The sequence below is a fragment of the Bactrocera latifrons genome, unplaced genomic scaffold (genome assembly GCF_001853355.1).
Source record: "Bactrocera latifrons isolate USDA-ARS-PBARC rearing strain unplaced genomic scaffold, ASM185335v1 scaffold_180, whole genome shotgun sequence".
NCBI classification, from domain to species: Eukaryota; Metazoa; Arthropoda; class Insecta; order Diptera; family Tephritidae; genus Bactrocera; species Bactrocera latifrons.
The window spans coordinates 306,600-327,271 of NW_017535297.1; the positions used below are offsets into that span (position 1 = coordinate 306,600).

The following is a 20,672-nucleotide window of genomic DNA, read 5'->3' on the forward strand; positions in this document are numbered from 1 at the left end:
TCATTCGCATACGCAACGCTGTGTTCCATAATTGGCAGTCGTGCTTGAACCTACTTAATTAACGTTCCACTTGTATTAAACTTCATAACAGTTAACGATTCCACGCCGCATAGCTATTTAATGCTTGTCTTATTCTGAAATCTTTGGCTAATTTGCCATTAACCTCTGTTTAAAAAATCGAAATAGTTTCTAGTTTACCAAAGGAATTATTAGAGGGGTTATTATGGGTTTTGCTATTTTTTAAATGTGGTTTCTTGATTTCTGATCGAAATGTCATAAGTCGACTGCTCCACCTGCTATGAATGTCTAAGGAAAAACCAACTGCAAATGCCAGATCAATTTAGATTTTCTAAATACACACACAATACTAGTTAGCTGCCGCACCAGCTAACATACAAGCAACTGTACTTGAGTTGTGATGATGACAACCGTATGGCACATTCAACTTGTCAGTGAATTTATTACTACTGTAGTGCACTATGTGCCATAGCGCTATTATTCGTGCGGTTATTTAGTCAATCAGACAGGCGGCTCAGTCGTTTACGGTATACCACTATTTATGTCTGTATGTGTTTCATAGCAGTCATCGACAGTTCGTTTGCTTCAACGTTCATCACTTTAATTGCAGTTTAATTGTAAATAAATAAATGTCAGCATTGTTGCTTTTGCTGCTGCTGTTGCTGTTGCAATTGTAGTGCCCATAAAAAGACAACCGAACAACAATAGATTGCATTCATTTTGAAAACTACAAATAGCTGAAGAATGTGAAGTGACAGGACGGAGCCAGCGAATGGGAATTCATCTAATTGAACTTGAAGTCGTCGCAATATGCACACTGAGCTACTGTCGGGCGGCCAGACTGCTTGGCTGTTGGCTGCATAAACACATATATAAATATATGTACATACAAATCGTGCGAACAGGTTGCCTTTGTGGTCGGTTCATTGGCTACTTGCTGCTTCGCTGGCTCCCTTTTCCAACCAATTTCCACACTTACATACGCACATGGTGGCACACAATGGTGATCACTTTCTTTCCATCAAATTCACTTTCACTTGCTGCCATCGAACGCATATAGTATATACATATATTATTCTCTGTCCTAAAAATTGAAGCAAGCTGTCAATAGCAGTTGTAGTTGTAAAGCTGCAGTAACAGACATTAGTGGAGGCAGAAATCACATGGTCCCGCCACAGTTTGACGCCAATTATTGAAGTATGGTGGGCGCATTCAAAGCGACGAAACAAAATGTGGTTTATGAGAAAATAACTATGCAAAAGTTATAAAGATGGAGTTTTGTAAATATTACTCGTAAGATACTACTTTTAGTTGTTTAACCTCTTCTCAGCTAATCTAATTATTTCATTAGAGTTACGGATTTTTAATCAGAAGAATAGTCTACTCGGATCATTTATAACTCTAAATCATGTAAATATTGTTTCTCGTTTGGTTTTTACAAGCATTTTTTCGAACCCTTGTAAAAATTCACCCAGTTTTTTCGCATGGGCACCTGTACTTCGCCCGGTATTAAAAAAGTTGGCACTAGTTTAAATTTCTCTTTTCCGAATAGTGATAAAAGATGAAAAAGTATACTCGTAATTTAGTTATTATCAGTTTTTATTCGGCTTCCGTTACTTTTTGATACGCCATTCACAAGAACTCTTAAACTTTTGTTCAATAAATTTAGGCACTGTTTACTAAAAGTCAATTTTGGGATAGAAAATGTATTTTAACTTTTTATGTCCAGTTTTTGGATTTCGATACAAGATGTTTAAGAAACGAAAATTTAATTTTTAATATCTTTTTTTATTTGGTATAAAAATTTCAATTTTCAAATAAAAATTTATAAATGAAATGAAAAACTTTTATTTTTAATTGTAAACTTGCGATTAACATTTTTTTATTTTTAATTTCGGTTTTTAAGATTAAAAATTTTAATTTGTTTTAAGTTACGATTTTTTTCTAAAATTTTTTTCCAACACATTATTTGGGATAAAAATTAGTTTTTATTTTTTCATTCAGTATATGGAATTAGATTTTTGGGATTACAGAATAAAAAATTAATTCAAATTTTAATTCCGTTGTTTGCAATCCTATTACGAAATCACCCTCGAGAGAAGGGACGGACGAGAGAGGTTTTTTAAGATTGCATTACGATCGACATTTCATCTGTCATGGTATGTGGGACGGTAAAGGCAAGATTTCCCTCCCTCCAGCTTACAAGGTTGCGATCAAAGCTGGTGTACACGCCATGTTTTATTCGAAGGAAGGAATGACCGACCTCCTCCTCAGATCTAAATTCATGTTGGATAAAATAAAGAACGTAAAGCGCTTGAAGACAAAAATGTTTAAGCGACGGTTACAAAGCTAAATATGTGCGAAAATTAAAATTTGAAGATTAGAATATACTATATCAATAATCGTAATACGATAACAGTAGTGAAGTTGATTTCTGATACAAGAATGAATATCAAACTAATGAAAATAACATAGAATTATTACTCAAGTAGCCATAGCTATTTCATTTCCTTAAATATTATATTTTCTTAAATGATTTATTCTGAATTATTTCTGGTTTGAAAACTGTAAGACCATAATGAGACTAAGACTGTAATGCGTAACACGACAACATATATAAACACAAACCATTTTTTGGAAATAGGTACGAATCATAATATGTTCAAAATTTAAATCACATTATAGTGTACCATAAACTGTGCTTTGCAAGCTTTTAAGTCTCCCATTTTCTGGTTATAAGTGTACCCATGAGCTCGAAATTTGTTAAGCTCTTACCTATTCTCACCGTTAGCTAAAATATTATAACATTAAAATTTCGTGAGGATTTTTTTTTTTTAATTTTTTTTTTGCTACAACTGTTGTGGTTGGTTTCGTTGAAAATTGATATTGCCGTTGCTGCAGGTTGCTCATGGAGTCGTCGACATTTTCGCGCGCCTTGCTTAAGGTTTTGCTACGGAAAACGAAGCCAAACCAACATATTCATTCCTACCTGATGCCATTCGTTGCCTTTTCGTATGATGTTATTTCATATTTAAAAGCGTTTGATTTCACCTTTTATTTTACGTTTTGCTCTTAACTTTAAAAAGTGCAACAAATGAATATTTTCATATCGAAAACGAAAGTATTGCAACGACTTGCTGCCTGGCGGCGTCAACATCAAGCATTGGCTTTCCCTTTCTGTCGATCGGTTGTTGATCGTTGGTTCACCTGCGTGTTATGCGCGCGCCGTTGTTCAGCCATAATACCTGTACCTACACTCGCGCACATCGGCAATCGCACTCATTCATTCATTTATTCATTCACTCATTCAACAATTTATTCGTTGCACCATTGATGCGTGTTGCAGCTTTCGATTTTCAAGCGCCAGCATGTTTGGGCTTTTTCTTAAAGTTGGCAGTGATGTACCGTGGCGATACGTCATCATGTCAATTATGGCATCTGTCAGGTATTTCTTTGTTTCGGCTTTTGCTTTCTTGCTTTTTAATTTTGTTGTGCGCTTTGGTTTCTTGTGAAAGATTTTCAATTAAATGCGATTTATTTTAAAGATTTTTCAAGTTAAGCCGCAGTTTCAAATTTCTTTCAAACCGCACCTTTATATTTTAAATTTTCTCCGCTGTTATTTGTTGTTATTTTTATTTGATGCAGCCGCATCTGACTCAACAACGCACACAGCGTGTGTGTGTATATACATATATTCATGTATGTACATGTGTGCTTGTGAATATTTTTTTGATTTATGGGAAAATTGTGAAGATCATAAAAATAAATAAATTCAATTAAAGTGGAACACACACGCCGACAACAGCAAAAATCGTACCCGCACACCATACATAGCACATACATATTTTTTTACAAGCATTTGTGTGTATGTGTTTGTCCAGCACTTGCGCCAACACTTAAGCTTGCGCGTTCGAGTGCAATAGCAAGTGAAATGCAGCTGCGCTTCGAAATGAAAATTTAATTACTTTTTAATCTTCGCGGCTTCTGCAGCAAATTAAGCAAATAATTACAATTAGTTGAGAAAAAAGAAAGTATGGGTGAAATAATCAGAAAGTGTTTAATCACGGTGGCAGTTAAGAAATTAAAAGCTCATTAATCATTAGAAATTTCTGTCACAAGTATGATAGGAAATACAGTTGAGAACTTTGAAATTTCAGCCTTATGCCCAGTCAGATTTGATTGAAGTAATCATAAATTTTTCTCCTTTACTGGCGTAGGCACCACTTACGCGATTATAGTCGGGTTAGCAACAGCACGCCAGTCGTTTCTTCTTTACGCTTCGTGGCATATTCCAAGCGCAGTCAGGTCTTTCTCCAACGGAGTGGAGGTCTTCTTCTTTCTCTGTTTCCCTCGGCGAGTGCAGCATCGAATACTTTCAGAGCTGGAGTGTTTTCGTCCATTCGGACGACTTGACCTAGCCAGCGTAGCCATTGTTTTTTAATTCGATGAACTCCGTCACTGTCGTCGTATATCTCATACAGCTAATCGTTCCATCGAATGCGATATTTGCCGTGGAAAACGCGCTAACGATCATAAATCTTTCGCAGAACTTTTCTCTCGAAAAATTCAACGTCGACTCATCCGTTGTTGTCATCGTCCATACCTCCGCACCATACATGGAGCAGCACGTAAATAATGAGTGACTTATGGATTTTGATTTTTGTTCGCCACGAGAGGGCTTTGCTTCTCAATTGTCTATGCGATCCGAAGTAGCACCTGTTGGCAAGAGTTATTCTACGTTGGAGCTGATATTGTTGGTGATGTTGATACTGATTCCAAGATAAAAAGTTATGACTGTCAACAGTGACGTGGAAGCCTAGCCGCAAGTGCGACGACTGTTTGTTTGATCACAGGAGGTATTTCGTCTTGCCCTTGTTCACTACGGGACCAATTTGCTTTGCTTCGTTGTCCAGTCTGGAGAATGCAGAACTGACGACGCGGGTGTCGAGGCCAATGATATCAATATCATCGGCATACGCCAGCAGCTGTACACTCTTATAGAAGATTGTACCCGATAGATTAAGTTCTGCATTTTATGGTTGTTTCAAAACAGATTTTTTTTATTTGTTCTGATTTTTCGTACAGCACCAATTAAAAATATATATAATTTCGTTACTTCTGGATTACAAATTAAATAAACAAAACCAATTTGGTTTCATTTTCTCCTCCCGGGAAAAGAAAATTCACCATATCGATAAATGCCAAACCCAAATCAATTGGCTAAAAATGTGAATAGGGTTTATAGTTCTGACCCTGTAGGAATCAATCACACGCAAATATGGTTTAGTTGTTTCCATTCCGGTAATTTTGATGTAATACGCTCTGCATGACCAATGTTCAAAAATATTGATTAAATAATAAAAATCGCCGGATCCGATTTCTATGTTCCAAGAGCTGTTTTACGACGATCTGACATCAAGTTATTATATTATTTCTGTTTATTCTGACTAATTTTACTGATGGAAAAAACGTTTCTAGAGAAGCTTGTGAAAATTGAATGTTTCAGTTTTTTGCCAATGCTTTCTATAAGAATAACATTATAAAATTACCTTCGAAACGGCAACCAGCTATCGAGTAAAATGGTTTTCACGTAATTATACAATTTAATACATAAATAATGGATTTATACGTCGTAAAATATGGCCATACTCCACTTTATAAATGAAAGGATCTGTTGAATCTCCAAGTAACTGTAAATTACTTTGCTTTACTTTTTTGCCGTTAATATCATGAACTAGTATTATTTTTTTGTCGAAATGAAACTATCGACAGTTTCTATTTCGGTTATTCCTGTAGAAATACCAAGAGCTTAGAAATTGCGAAAAGGTCCATAAACAAGCCGAGTTGTCGGCATGAAAGTACCCTAGCATTTAAAAGGACCATTCTCACAGGCTCTGCAATATAAACTTACCAAATAACCATGAATGTTAAATTGTGACACCACAACCCCTACATTCTCCAAATTTATTAGTGTATCAGTATTTTATAATGCTCGAAGAGAATATACTATGCTTTGTTAGGGAACTTTTTTATAAACAATACTGTTACTTTTCGAAAAACAATATCCGAAAGTTTTGTTTTTATCGTCATACTCGTATTACACCAACCAGCTTTACGAAAGCAATAAAAAATGCTCGGTTTTGATGTTATAACTCATCTTCTGAAACATGACACTCTGATTAAGATTTGTGGAGCTATATGTTAGTTAAAATGAAAGCAAACAAATGCATTAGACTATCTATATATTTTGGCCCAACAGAAAAAATCATTGTCCATATGTTTTGAATAAACAAAATGCATGTATTTTAACAACTTTTTCGATTCTCACCTACGGTAATTGATGCCAAAAACAAAAACATTTAAAAGTCCATTCGCTTCATTAGTCATTTTTAGTTTGTCAATCAAAAATATTTGTTTTCAGAACTAAAAAAAAACTAATACTAATTTTATATTGTATATTTTACATGCCTCCCTTCTCAAATTAATAACAAAAGCCGGTAACACCGCCTGTAAGTATGCTACACTGAATAATATGTTTTAAAATATCAACAGAAATCACAATTTTATTCATCATTTATGTCTATGTATACTTATGTACCTGAATTCATACGTAGGATGGAGTAAATTCTGCATTAATTTTTTTAAATTTTTTTTGCCACTTTAAGTCACTTTCATTGTTTTCTTCATAAAAATTTCGCCAATATAATTCGGAATATAGTATTTTACATCATCGTTTTTTAAATTTATTCACCATCGTTTTTTTATTTACCTATCACTTAATAATGATTGCCTATCCATCGGTTCGTTTTTTTCGCAATCCATTCTATTTTTCTCCGAGTTTTGTAAGGTAAAAAACTATAGCTGTAGCTAGAGCAAAAAATGAAGTGCTGTGCTCTGCTCTGGCCTAACTTTAGCAAAAAATTGGGAGCGGTAGTAGAGCAGAGGTAATAAAATTTTCATTTGCTACAGCTCCGCATACAGCTATCATATGAACTGAACGATTGGAGTCAAGCACTGTTATGGACAATTTTTTCATTTGACAATATAGTGCAATTTCAGAAGAAATGGTTTAGACCAAGTTGCTTCAGCATGTAGCTGATACACTCTTCAGTCCGAACCAAGATGAGGTTTTTGTATACTACAAACGAAGTTAACGTTTTTTTTTTTTTTAATTTTTTTATTTTTTTTTTTTTTTTACACAAATTTGCGAGTAAATTTATACGTTGCAATAATTATTATAGGTAGATAATTGGTATGTATGAAGAATAATGGTAATTCTAATTAAAATTATTAACAGGTAACAAATTCATTCCGCTGCATTTGCATTTATTCAAATTTACTACAACGCTCAATACTACAACAATAGCATCATTAAACCAACTCCACCCACTCCCTAACAGCTGGACATTACTTTGCATTATTTCTGTTCACTTTAATTGTAATTACATTTTGCATATTTTTCTTTTATCGGCAATACTTGCAATGTGTCAACTGACTAATAGCCAGTCGTAATACAACACTTAATAAATAACTTCCATTGTACTTCGGCGTTGAAGTCAAAGGGGTCGTTGATCGTTAGATTTTAGTAGGGTGGTGCAAATATACTCCAACACATTCTACAAAGTACCAGTTTTTTACCTTTTTTTTTTTAAATTGCATTTTCAGTTTTTCAATTAATTTTAGCCAAACTACTGAGTTTGCATAGTGCTCAATCGCCATGTTGAACTACTTATTCATTTTCTTAATTGTTGTTCGTTTTCGTCTATTTCTTTTGCTTGCATTTACTCGTTTACTTTTTTGTGTGTTTCTTGGAATATCTCCATCTCCATCACTTCTCCTATTTTTATTATTTTCCTAATTTACTTCTGTTTTGATATTTTCCAAAAAATTCAGAGCGGCGCTTTTGCGTCCATACAACAATTGCCATTTTTTCGGCATTTGGCTCTATGCTGCCGAAATCCTCTCTGACCACGCTCGACTCCAAACCAAAGATAAGGCGGTCGTTTGTTGGGGTTGTTGGGTCGTTGATTAGTGAGTGCCGCGTTTGTTGGTTAGTTGGTCGTTCGGTCTGTAGGTGGCTGAGCCTCATTCAGCGATTGTCTTCACGTAATTGTCGTTACCATTCACTATTAGTCATGTCAATGGGTTTCGCGAAACACACAATCACAAACACTCATACAGTTCAATCGTCTGTATACACCAGCAGTCCTCCATAATACTCACGTTCAATTTTGCGGTTAAAGTACTTACACGCGCAACGACTGTCCGGTAGCCACGGCGACAGTGCACGTAATGGCCCTAAAAATAAGATAAAAACAATACACAGAAAATAAAGTAAATTGGAGCAATCAAAAGTTGGCTGCCACTGTTGTTGTTTCTTAGGCGCGAAAAATATCGGCACTTTTTGTGCGCTTTATTGTAGGAAATTACTTAATATTATTTCCCTATTCATTTCGCTATATTTACTGTTGGTGTATTAGATTAGCAGCCACAGCACAAAATAAAAATCATATTATTCACGTTTAATCTGGCTAGCGGTTTTTTGTTGCGCATAATCGTTTCCTATATAATTTCGAGAACTCTCATCGAAATTGTGGTCTTAATTAAGAAATATGTCTTATCTGTCTATTGCTCAACTAATTTATATTTATAACTAAACTGTCATTATGTATGTTTTCTTTCCGATTTCAAGGCATCACGCAAGGTTTCAAAATGCGGTTACCTCTTCGTAGCACCCGATTGGGACTTTAGCAATCCGTTGTACAGAACGAAGGTAAGCTAAGTTTTATTTTTTTAAACTTTACTAACAATGCTGTTATACTATATAAACAATATCAATAATTTTATAATGAAATGTATAACTAATATAATCATTAAAATGTACATTTTTGGAAAATTCATATTTATATTTTCCTTTTAAATAGGTAATAATGATAATGGTAAATAATAATAATGATTCAAATGCGTGATTTCAGTTGTAGCAAGTAAAAGTTTAAATGACGACATTTAGTAATATCCGTCATCGATTACAATGTTTTCGCTCGCTATCTTTAAGCTTCGTTTTCTGGTCGGAAATTGTGCCTTCACAATGCTACCAAAAATTTTTTTTAAGAATTGATACCAAACATGGCAAAATATTGAAATTAACAATGAATTTATTTTGTTGATTTCGAAATTTTAAAGCTTAAAATAAATTCATATGAGACCAAACTTTGGGGTTACTAAAACGTGTTTTGTCATTGAAACAAGAATTTATGCAGCAAAGGAAAAAATAACTGCTTGTATATTAATAGAGGGTTTCAACGCAAGTGCGCCCGTTTGTTTGAACATCTGATATAATTTGATCGATTCGCTGCTCTCCTATGGACGCATAGACGACAGCTGATATTTTGTTAAAGAAATTGTCTATGTGAAATTTCCAGAATCTAGCAAATACTAGACATTATTTTAATCAATAATACTTATTTAAAAAAATTTTATAATTACGGTTCACGCCCGGTTCACAGCACACGAATCAAAGTTTACAGTAAAAGTTATTAAATAGTCACACGAAACGATTGTCAATCAAATAATAAACAAAAACTTTGCAATTATAAAGTTTTTTTGTAATAGCCATCTAAAAATATTGTACATTTTAATGTATAATATATAAGAATTAGATAAATCAATGCTTACTAGTGTGCAATATGTATGTGTTGAATATGGACCTAAGTTTGTAACATGTAGAACGAAAAGTCGAAACAACTTATCAAATATACATATATGTATATATACTAGTGGATCGGGCCACGCGGTACTGTCTTCATTTTATACTCTGGCTGATAAAGTGATAATCGAGATTTCATTATCGGTTTTTTTTTTTGTTTTTGCTGTAAAATTAATTAGAGTAGATCAGTTTGTGTACTTTGAGTATTGCACTGTGTTTTCATTTATTTTAATTGTATTGAAAAGTTATAGTCCGATCACGACAATTTTTCCACAAATACCGTATTTGTGTAAAGTTTTATATCGCTATCATCATTGGTTCCTAATGTATATATTATAAAGAGAAGGCATCAGATGGAATTCAAAATAGTGTTATATTGGAAGAAGGCGTGGTTGTGAACCGATTTCACCCATATTTCGTACATATCATCAGGGTGTTAAAAAAATATTATGCACTGAATTTCATTGGAATCGGTCGAATAGTTCCTGAGATATGATTTTTGGTCCATAAGTGGGGATGCCACGCCCATTTTCAATTTTTAAAAAAAGCATGGCTGCAGCTTCCTTCTGCTATTTCTTCCGTAAAATTTTGTGTTTCCGACGTTTTTTGTTAGTCGGTTAACGCACTTTTAGTGATTTTCAACATAACCTTTGTATGGGAAGTGGGCGTAGTATCCGATTTCTTCCATTTTTGAACTGTATATGGAAATGCCTGAAGGAAACGACTATATAGAGTTTGGTTGACTTAGCTATAGTAGTTTCCAAAAAATTTATGTCCAAATATGTCCCTCCCTAATGCGATCCTTTGTGCCAAATTTCATTTTAATATCTTTATTTATGGCTTAGTTATGACACTTTATAGGTTTTTGGTTTTTTGGCATTTTGTAGGCGTGGCAGTAGGCCGATTTTACCCATCTTCGACGTGTACCAAGTTTCATTTTGATATCTTAATTTTTACTCAAGTTACAGCTTGCACGGACGGACGGACAGACAGACATCCGGATTTCAACTCTACTCGTCACCCTGATCACTTTCGTATACATATATAACCCTACATATATCTGACTCTTAGTTTTAGGACTTACAAACAACCGTTATGTGAACAAAACTATTATACTCTCCTTAGCAACTTTGTTTCGAGAGTATAAAAATAACAAATTTAAGGCTGCTTTTTCAATGTCTGGTTACCAGCCTTTCTGTCCAGTTAATAGAGTTGTCCGCCAGTAGATGGTACTTAATAAATATCAATAAATTGTGGGACCGGCCAATGTGCATGATTAAAGGAGATGCCCCCTTAATAGAGCGTCCATTTAATAGAGCTTTCACTGTTATTTTTGTTCTTATCTTCTAAGTTGGTTCGAACTGAACACAGCATGTTAAATTTTGCTAAAATCGGTTCAGTAGTTAAGGGTCAAACAGCATGACACGTAATTTTCATATATGTATAAAGACTAGCAGACCCTGTCACTTGTTGCTGTGGCTAATTTTTTTGTTATATTATATTGGTATAGAGTCTTCACGGGGAACAGTTACCCCTTAATACAAGGAAATTATTATGTACGAACGAAGACCGGAACGTTAAAGCTGGTATAAGAATCCACTGGATTGAAATTTGAAGGGGAAGGACTTTTAATACGATTGAACAAAATTTTCATACTATTGAATTTGGTAACAGTTAATACAAAAGAATTAATTAAAAAATAATTTTTTTTATTTAAATTCCTAACAGATAGTTTTAAATCTTTAAGAATAAGTTTCAATATTTTGAATTATCAATACTTTTAATCTAAATTTAATTTAGCACAAATAGGTGCTCAATATTTTTGGTTAATCCGTATTTAGCTAGCACAAATAGATACGACGGTTTTCCTACAAGTGAACATGCAACATATAGTTTCCATGACAAAAACATGGATTTCCCAAATCTAAACCACAAATGGACATTGTTTGGCCTCGAGATTTATTTATCGTCATTGCAAAAGCTAAACGAACCGGAAATTGTAGCTCCTGAAGGATACCGTAGGATCCGATGGTATCATTACAATACGTGGCAACAGGACCACTTCATCTTTAAACTTTCCAGATGATTTGGTTGCTTCACGAACATTTACATTGATATTTTTGATAGCCAAACTCGCACCATTGCATAATGGAGGTGGATCCAAATTACGCAGGAGAAAATTAGTTGAACCATTCTTTAATCGAATACTATGTGGTGGCATTCCGGGTGTACATTATCTAGTGAATTCAATTAGAAAACTTACACTTTCATTTTCACTAAGAACAGTATCGACTGATTTAAAACATCAACATTTTTGGCTGCCAAAATAGCCCGCTCACGGAGCCAGTTATGATTCAAGTAATCACCCTGTATATTCGAAAAAATACTCCGAATCAATTCATTTTTTTTTTTCCTCAAGAACATTGCATAAATTATTTGGCAGTTCAATGCCCTTTCAACACGCTTGCATCGTGCCTCTCTGCTTCGAGCGTTGTTGAGTCTTTGTCTATTATATGACAGTCGCAATTATCCTCCAAAATATTATAACAGATGACGTTAACTATTGGCTGGATTGAGTAAGCATTTAATAGATGGTGCTATGTTAAAAACACAAATTTAATAGCATAATAATTACGTATTGCTGAAACTAAGCTGTACCTAAATCAATTTTGTATTTAAATATTAAAATAATTTGTGATTATGCTAATAAACTGTAGCTTCTATAAGACGTTTGTACTTTTAACATAACGCCATCTGTTAGAAACTTTTGGAGCTAACAAATAATTCTATCTGTCAAATAACAGACAAATAATATACAAATAATTTGCAATAATATAACATTGTGATTATAAATAGAGATGTAAGCTACCCTGTTCCTCGAGTTGGATCAAATTGCACACGGTGTGCAATTACATTTAAAATCGGTTCAGTGATTTTTATATATAACGATATATAGTATAAATGATCAGGGTGACAAGCTGCGTCGATTTTACCATGCGCGTCTATAAGTCTGTATATACGCGAACTAATCTCTCAATATCTGAGATACCGATATGAAATTTTTCACACGTTCTTTTATCTCAAGGAAACTGCTCATTTGTCGATACCACCGATATCGGACCTCAATAGCATTCTGCCATACAAACTGAATGATGTAAATTCAGTTCCTATATTAAAGAATTTTTAGTTACTATCTCTGAACAAACAAGAGTTACTTTAAAAAAAGAACCGTTCAATGTCCGAACAATTTATTCAGATCGGATCACTACAACATATAGTTGCCATACCAACTGACCGAAAACCAAATTATTTTTATTTGGGAACAGTATTAAGCTTCGGTGAAGCTGAAGTTAATAATAATTTTTGTTTTATTTGTCAAATATATGTATATACTTAATATGTATAATATATGTATGTACATATACTATGTGTATATGGAAACACCAAACAACAAATTTGCTGCACCTTTAAATGGCACGTCTGTTCTCCAGCTCCCACATCACTACTGCACCTCAATGAAAAGCATTAATGCACAATTTGAATAATGATATCTATAAATGCGATGAAAAAACGAAACTGCAACCAAAAATGCATTTTAATGAGCTGCATTGAACAAAGAATGCAGGCACCTCTGGACTGTTTAGAAAATCATGAATGAGATGAAACGCCTAAACAATGCTGGCATTTTTATTTAGCAATTAGTACTTATAAGGATAAATCACACACGAGCATATTACATATATATATGTATATATGTATATACTTACATATATACGTATGTACACATATATTTTGTACATGTATAAACCGCAGTGGCAAAAATGAGTGGGTTATATATGTATGTATTCACCAAATGTTAGGTTTATTCTTTTATGCTCATTTATAGGGTGGTCTTCCAGGAGCTTAAAACAAATACTTAATATGATAGTTATAATAATTATTTTAAAATAGTTAATACACTAAAAATTTATTGATTTATTTGCTTTCAATCCAATAGAAATGTGATCACACATGAATATCGAATTTGTAGCCATTGAGATTTCTTTATAATCGAATGCCGTTACAAAGAGAGTAAACTTGACAGTCACACAGTGAATCATAAAGGCTACCGTAAATTTTATACCATTGGCCGCTTCTGTATTATAAAAGTTCTTCAAAAAATATTTCAATTATCAACGTAGTGAAACACCCTATAAATTCAATATTTGAATTTCGTTTTTATAAATTATTTATTAGCTGTGTTTTTTATTATTTATTCATGCGCGTAAAAATGCTAATTAGTTGCACTGATTTGAAATAGAAATACACGTATATAAGAATGTGAGCTGGCGTGTTGTCGGTAGACCCAATATGGTTAATAGATAATTTGCAATAGGTGATAAATGCCAGATTTATTAGTGCAAACGAAGCGTATTTGTAACTGACTGCGTACATTATTACTTTATGGTTCTTATTTCCAACACCTACACACATTTTTTTTACTAAATTTTTCAAATGTGAACATGAAAACAAACAAAATATGCAACACTTCCTACACCCTCCTACATTGCCTTTGCTCTTCTAGATGTAGTAATTTGTAGACAAGTAGACAAATTGTCTTCCATACTCGCATGTACTCGTTAAATACTCTCAAATGAACTAAATGTATGACTTCAGAATAGTTATTTCATAGCTAATTGTCATTCACGGTATTTGTGCTGGAGCTTAAATACCGATGCTCCGCTTACTTAGTATGCCTAACACATTTTGTAGCGGATTAAGTCTACGGCACCGACATTTAAATGCAGATATTTAAAATAGAGCAACGTAGTTATGCGTTTTTATACACCCCTGACAAATGTTGCATAGGGTAAAATAGTTTTATTAAAATAAAAATTCCTAAAACGAAATACCTTAATATTTATATGATTACATATAGTAATATATACAAAATCATTTGTTTGATCGTCGGCGCATATATAACCCGTATAGAATTTTGATTCTTAAAATTTATAAATATCCCACCTAGCGTTCTCTTGAAGCCTGTGGACAAATGAATGCAATTGTTATGTCACACGACGCTGTATCAGTCGATCATCGCCTTCCGCATTTAAACCAACCCGTATTACAGTTATTATGACATAGATATAAAATTTATCTAAATATAAACTACAAACTGCGTTCTAAAGTAAAAAAGGACTTTTTGATCTAGCGCCCCTTGGTGGCGCCATCTATATGTCGACTGGTGCGTTAGAATCTGCTATCTTTTTTATGACATTTCATCGGTTGGAAGTGAAGTTATTGCGTTTTAAGTGTCAGCATGTTTGTGTTATCGATACGAAAATGAGCATCGAACAAAGAGCCAACATTAAATTTTGTTTTAAAATTGGTAAAACTTTTACCGAAACGTTTCAATTGATGAAACAAGTTTATGGCGTTGATTGCCTATCCCGTAACGGAGTGCACGAGTGGTTTCAGCGATTTCAAAGTGGTCGTGAGGACATAAATGACGATCAACATGTAGGTGAATAAAAATCAGCCGAAATCATCATTGAAATTCATGGAAATTGAATTAAACATCTTCAAAACATCGATTTATCGCATTTTGACCGAACATTTGGGTTTACGAAAGGTGTGTGCATGGTTTGTTCCGCTCAAATTGACTGACGATCAAAAATTTCTCAGAATCCAACATTTGAAGGATGATTATTTAACCAAAAATCGAATTTTAATCATTAACCACTCCCCGTGTTCACCATATATGGCACCGTGCGACTTCTTCCTTTTCGGAAAAATGCATTTGCCCAAAGTGTTATGCAGACGTAGAGGCCATTCAAAAGGCTTGCACCGGCAGACTGGCGGCCAACATGCTAAAACACTCGTTCGACATGCTTTTGGTCCGTGCAAAAAGCTGTATTGAAGCTATTTTGAATAAAGGAAATTGATTTTGCCAAAAAAAACCATTTGTTCTGTTTTTTTAAAGTCCGGTTTACTTTGGAAAAATCCTTGTAAATAATTATTTCATCATCAAAAAAAAAAAGGAAATCGGATTGAATTTATAAATAATTATGCACCAAAACCAATAATTAAATATCTGTACGTATTTACAGACTTAATTATTTGGAGAGTTACGTGGAATATGTTTTCAAGTTATTTCATAGAGTAATTTCGAGGCTTGTTGTATGGTTGTCAGAAAATTTCGTAAAACTTCACAGTTAATTTTAGTATCCTATTTTAATGAAGGTGATAACCTTCCTTGACAAACCAACAGGTTCCTCGTTTAGAATATAAATCTTGACTGTAAACAAAGTTATAATATTTTTTAAGACCATGAAACGTACGGTTAGGGAAGCATTTCGATGTAATACATATAAAATAAAATGTATGACAACGACGGCTCATGAATAGATTTAACGGTTACAGCAATTTGTCACTACGCCTATAGCGTTAGGAAGTGTGACAGGTGTGAATGGTGACGGTCTTTGGGGTTTATGCATGTCTATGTAAATAAGTAAGTATTCATATATATTTGTACATTCGTATGCATCACAGTGGCTTCTGTATTTCCTGTGACAAGCGTAATGGGTGTTATTGACAGCAAAGTTGTATGCAGTTGATATGCATTTGCATGCCGGAGCAGTTTATGAAAGCCCACCACTGTGCTGAGCTGTTATTGAGCTTAAAATATTTACTTGAAAAGAGGTTTATAAATAGACACATAGACACTATGTAATTATTGTGTCTGACAAATTTAAGAAGCATAATTTATATTCAATGCCATGGCGGTAAGTTCTACCTTAATTAAGTAAGCAACAATGTAAAAAGCAAGTAAAGGAAAAAAATATATATTATAATGTATATAATAATATATATTAATATAATAATATATATTAATTTATAAAAATTTAGCTACAATTACAATGTACTAAGTCCTGTCATAAGTTCTATTACATTTTCAAATAAATATAAAATTACGAAATTCACTTTTTTCCACTCTAAACTAGCAGAGATCTGAAAGTGACAACGCTAATAATTTGAGAATTATTGAGTGAAACTTTGATAGTATTCTCATCACTTAATACGTTGGGACAAGGATAGACTTTTTTGTTTGTGAAGATCTCTTGATCAGGTTAAAGACTTCTCAGCCTATGCAGTAAAATATATCAGAAATTGCTTGCATTATTGACAGCATTTGTTTCTAGCTCAACACATTTGTGCCGAAATTTGCAACAGCAAAGTAGACATAGCATATCCATTAAGATTATAGAACTGTTTACAAAATAGCGGTACCATAAATCACAGTTTGTTAAAAAGTTATTTACAAATTCTCCTTGCAACATAACTATAAAACCTCTATGACGTGACGTAACCTTGTTTAACCTTTTCAGGCACTCTCATATTTTTTTTAAAAACCCTTCAAATACACGCTGTGACATCGCTTCACCAACTTGATGCCACTCATATTTATTTATTGTCATTATTATTATGCATAATATGGTATATAAATTAGTGTTAATTAACTTTTATACTACAGCATTTCCTTATGCATAAAAGTATACCTCATACGAGACTGAAAACCTTGCAAGCGGCTAAGTCGCATGAAGTACTTTGTAGCAGGCCCTCAACTACCGGATAGCTGCCAGTGCCACTTCAGCGAACGAGTGGCAAGTGTCAGCAACTCACTCTTCTTGTTTGGCTTTTGCAAAAACAAGGCAGTAATAACAGCGGGTGAGCATGTGCTAAGTATGCGCTGCAAACGCATCGAGCCAGTTTGCGTTGCGCTTTCAATGAAAACTGCTTCCTGGATGTATTAATAAGCAATTAAGAAAAACCTGTAGAAAAATAAAATTTACTTCTAAAATTAAACAGCTAAGTACTTTAATTAATTAAAATTGTTTAAGTGGGGCTTAAACCATATATAAAATATTTCATATTTCTAATCAAAGATCAAATTATTTTTTTTATATTTATAATGAACTTTAATGAACCAAATTTGTACCATTTTGGTCGACCACTTTTTGCTATTTTTCCACTAGAGAAATTATTTCATCAGTGTAAAACTTTTATGTTTTCTCGGCGATCAGTAATTTTCACAGGGCTCTAGAAGCCAACTTTTCTCCACTAAGGGAGTTCTGCGTTGACCGAAGCAAATGACAGTCCCATGGTGAAAGATCAGGGTTATATGGTGGATGCATCAAAACTTTCCAGCCAAGCTCTCCCAGTTTCTACTGAGTCATCTAACGTTGTTTTGAGGGAAGACGAAGCCTTTTCTTTTGATCAGTTCTGGCCGTTTTTTTTTTCATTGCTTGCTTCAATCTCATGGGTGGTTGGCAGTAAAATGTATAATAATTTGTTCGACCAATCTGGAAATCTGGAAAACTGTTCGTAGAATTGTTCAGGTCGGCTCACTATAGCATATAGTTGCCATACAAACTGGACACATAGTTGCTAAAAGTGCAGTCAAAGTTAACTTTTCCCGATAATATGTCGCATTTACTTTGACGCCAGGTTCGATGAAAACAATTAAAGAGCGCCCATCTGCGGTGACAGCGGCACAAACCATTTGTGGCGGGTGCTGCCTCCTGGTAGCCAACCGAAGACTTAGATTCTCGTATGAACGGTCGGTCAAGTAAACCCTATCGTTTTGAGAGTTTACGAATTGCTCAATTGGAAAATTTTTTCGTCAGAAAACACAACGTTCGGAATTTGACCGCTTTCGGCCAAGCGAAGGAACTGCTTCGCTCTCTCAAGTCTTACTTGTTGCTGCTTCGGTGTGAGATCATGGGCCTTCTGGAACTTGTAGGCTTGAGCGCATTTTTCAATATGAGAAGGATGCTGCGGTCGGATCTTTTCAGTTCTTTAGCCACTTGATTGGCACTTCGTCGTGAATTTCGGCTCAGTTTTTTGATGACCACCTCCATGGCGTTTTGCGGTGCTACCAGTATTATTGTAACGCTTAATGGTGCGATAAACAAAAACTTTATTCACATTAAAGTGTTTGAGCTCCCAACCAGTAGCTGGCTGTGATTTTCCAGATAAATATAAAGCAATCACACTATTACATTTGAATTCCATCGCTGATCACTTTTTTTGCGTTCACTTTTGGCAAAACGCTTTTGTACTCTTGGGAACAATATTAAAAACTGTCATACAGCAAATTTATAAACAGCTGATTCCAGTGCGACGGCTGCGCGAACGGTCTGAATTTGGTTACACATGAGTGCCGGACCCTGTATAAGGAAGTGTTTTGAAAATATGAACGCGACGCATTTACAGAATTTTTACCAAGCTTTTTTACTATACTCTGCAAATCGACAACAGGATGTTCGTTAAGTTAAGCAAAGTGTGCTGCAATATTAATGGGCACCTCCTGCCAGTGCTCGGCGTCAGATGTACTATGTATACGAACAAAAACGCCACACCAACAAGATTTTAATCAATGCGCTGTTGCATTACCACTCCATCACCAACGTTCAATTTGCAGTTTTATCATCTGCATAATCAACAGCATCATCATCAATATTAACCAACATATTTTATTTATTCATAATTATGCCAGTGTCTCGCTAAAAAAATCACCAATCGTAAAACTTGAATGCGCTCCCCCACTTCACTAGTTGCCGCTGGGAGCTAATGCATTAGAAACAAGTAAGGAAGGCTAAGTTCGGGTGTCACCGAACGTTTTATACTCTCGCATGATAAAGTGATAATCGAGATTTCAGGCGTGGTTGTCAACCGATTTCACCCATATTTGGTATATGTCATCAGTGTATTAAGAAAATATTATATACCGAATTTCATTGAAATCGGTTGAGTACTTCCTGAGATATGGTTTTTGGTCCATAAGTGGGCGACACCACGTCCATTTTCAATTTTTAAGAAAAGCCTGGATGCAGCTTCCCTCTGACATTTCTTCCGTAAACTTTAGTGTTTCTGCCGTTTTTTGTTAGTCGGTTAACGCACTTTTAGTGATTTTCAACATAACCTTTGTATGGGAGGTGGGCGTGGTTATTATCCGATTTCTTCCATTTTTGAACTGTATATTGAAATGCCTAAAGGAAACGACTCTATACAGTTTGGTTGACATAGCTAYAGTAGTTTTCGAGATATGTACAAAAAAGWTAGTAGGGGGCGGGGCCACGCCCACTTTTCCAAAAAAGTTACGTCCAAATATGCCCCTCCCTAGTGCGATCCTTTGTGCTAAATTTCATTTTAATATCTTTATTTACGGCTTAGTTATGACATTTTATAGGTTTTCGGTTTCCGCCATTTTGTGGGCGTGGCAGTGGGCCGATTTTGCCCATCTTCGAACTTAACCTTCTTATGGAGCCAAGAAATACGTGTACCAAGTTTCATCATGATATCTCAATTTTTACTCAAGTTACAGCTTGCACGGACGGACAGACGGACGGACGGACAGACAGACATCCGGATTTCAACTCTACTCGTCACCCTGACCACTTTGGTATATATAACCCTATATCTGACTCTTTTAGTTTTAGGACTTACAAACAACCGTTATGTGAACAAAACTATAATACTCTCTTTAGCAACTTTGTTGCGAGACTATAAAAACGCAAGGCGCACGCGTTCGCTAACAAACTTGCAACCTTGTTAGGCCTGCAAGTGTTGTTGAAAGTATTATTTTTATTTTTATTTTTTTGCTTTTTGTTTTTTGCGCACAGATTTCATTATACAAACACATACATACCGCTTATATTTCCTACTTGTTGTCTTACCACTTTTGCTACCACCGTTGCTGACTACCCTCACCCGGACTGGCCCACTGCCGGACTGACTGTCTGTTTGCTATACACTTTTTGTGGCGCGTAGATGCTTCCTTTTCACGTAACATTAAGTGGCTTTTCATTTCTGCTTTAAAGGAGACAGTGCATAATAAAAAAAAAACTAAATGAATTGACTGCATTTCCGCGGTGCACAAAGTACATTGGGGCAAGTGGCAAGCTCG

The 20,672-nt window shown here is 34.6% G+C and overlaps 1 protein-coding gene across 5 annotated transcripts in view; it reads left to right on the top strand.

Moving 5' to 3' along the window:
- Window positions 1–20,672, top strand: part of LOC108967235 (protein outspread) — a 142,462-nt gene that overhangs the window by 56,070 nt on the left and 65,720 nt on the right. For 3 of the 5 annotated variants that reach the window (XM_018930529.1, XM_018930530.1, XM_018930534.1), the window contains exons 3-4: window positions 6,513–6,527; window positions 8,711–8,791. In XM_018930529.1, coding sequence (XP_018786074.1) covers window positions 6,513–6,527; window positions 8,711–8,791 — 96 coding nt within the window. The remainder of the gene's footprint in view (window positions 1–6,512; window positions 6,528–8,710; window positions 8,792–20,672) is intronic. The other 2 variants (XM_018930531.1, XM_018930533.1) reach the window with 1 other exon arrangement.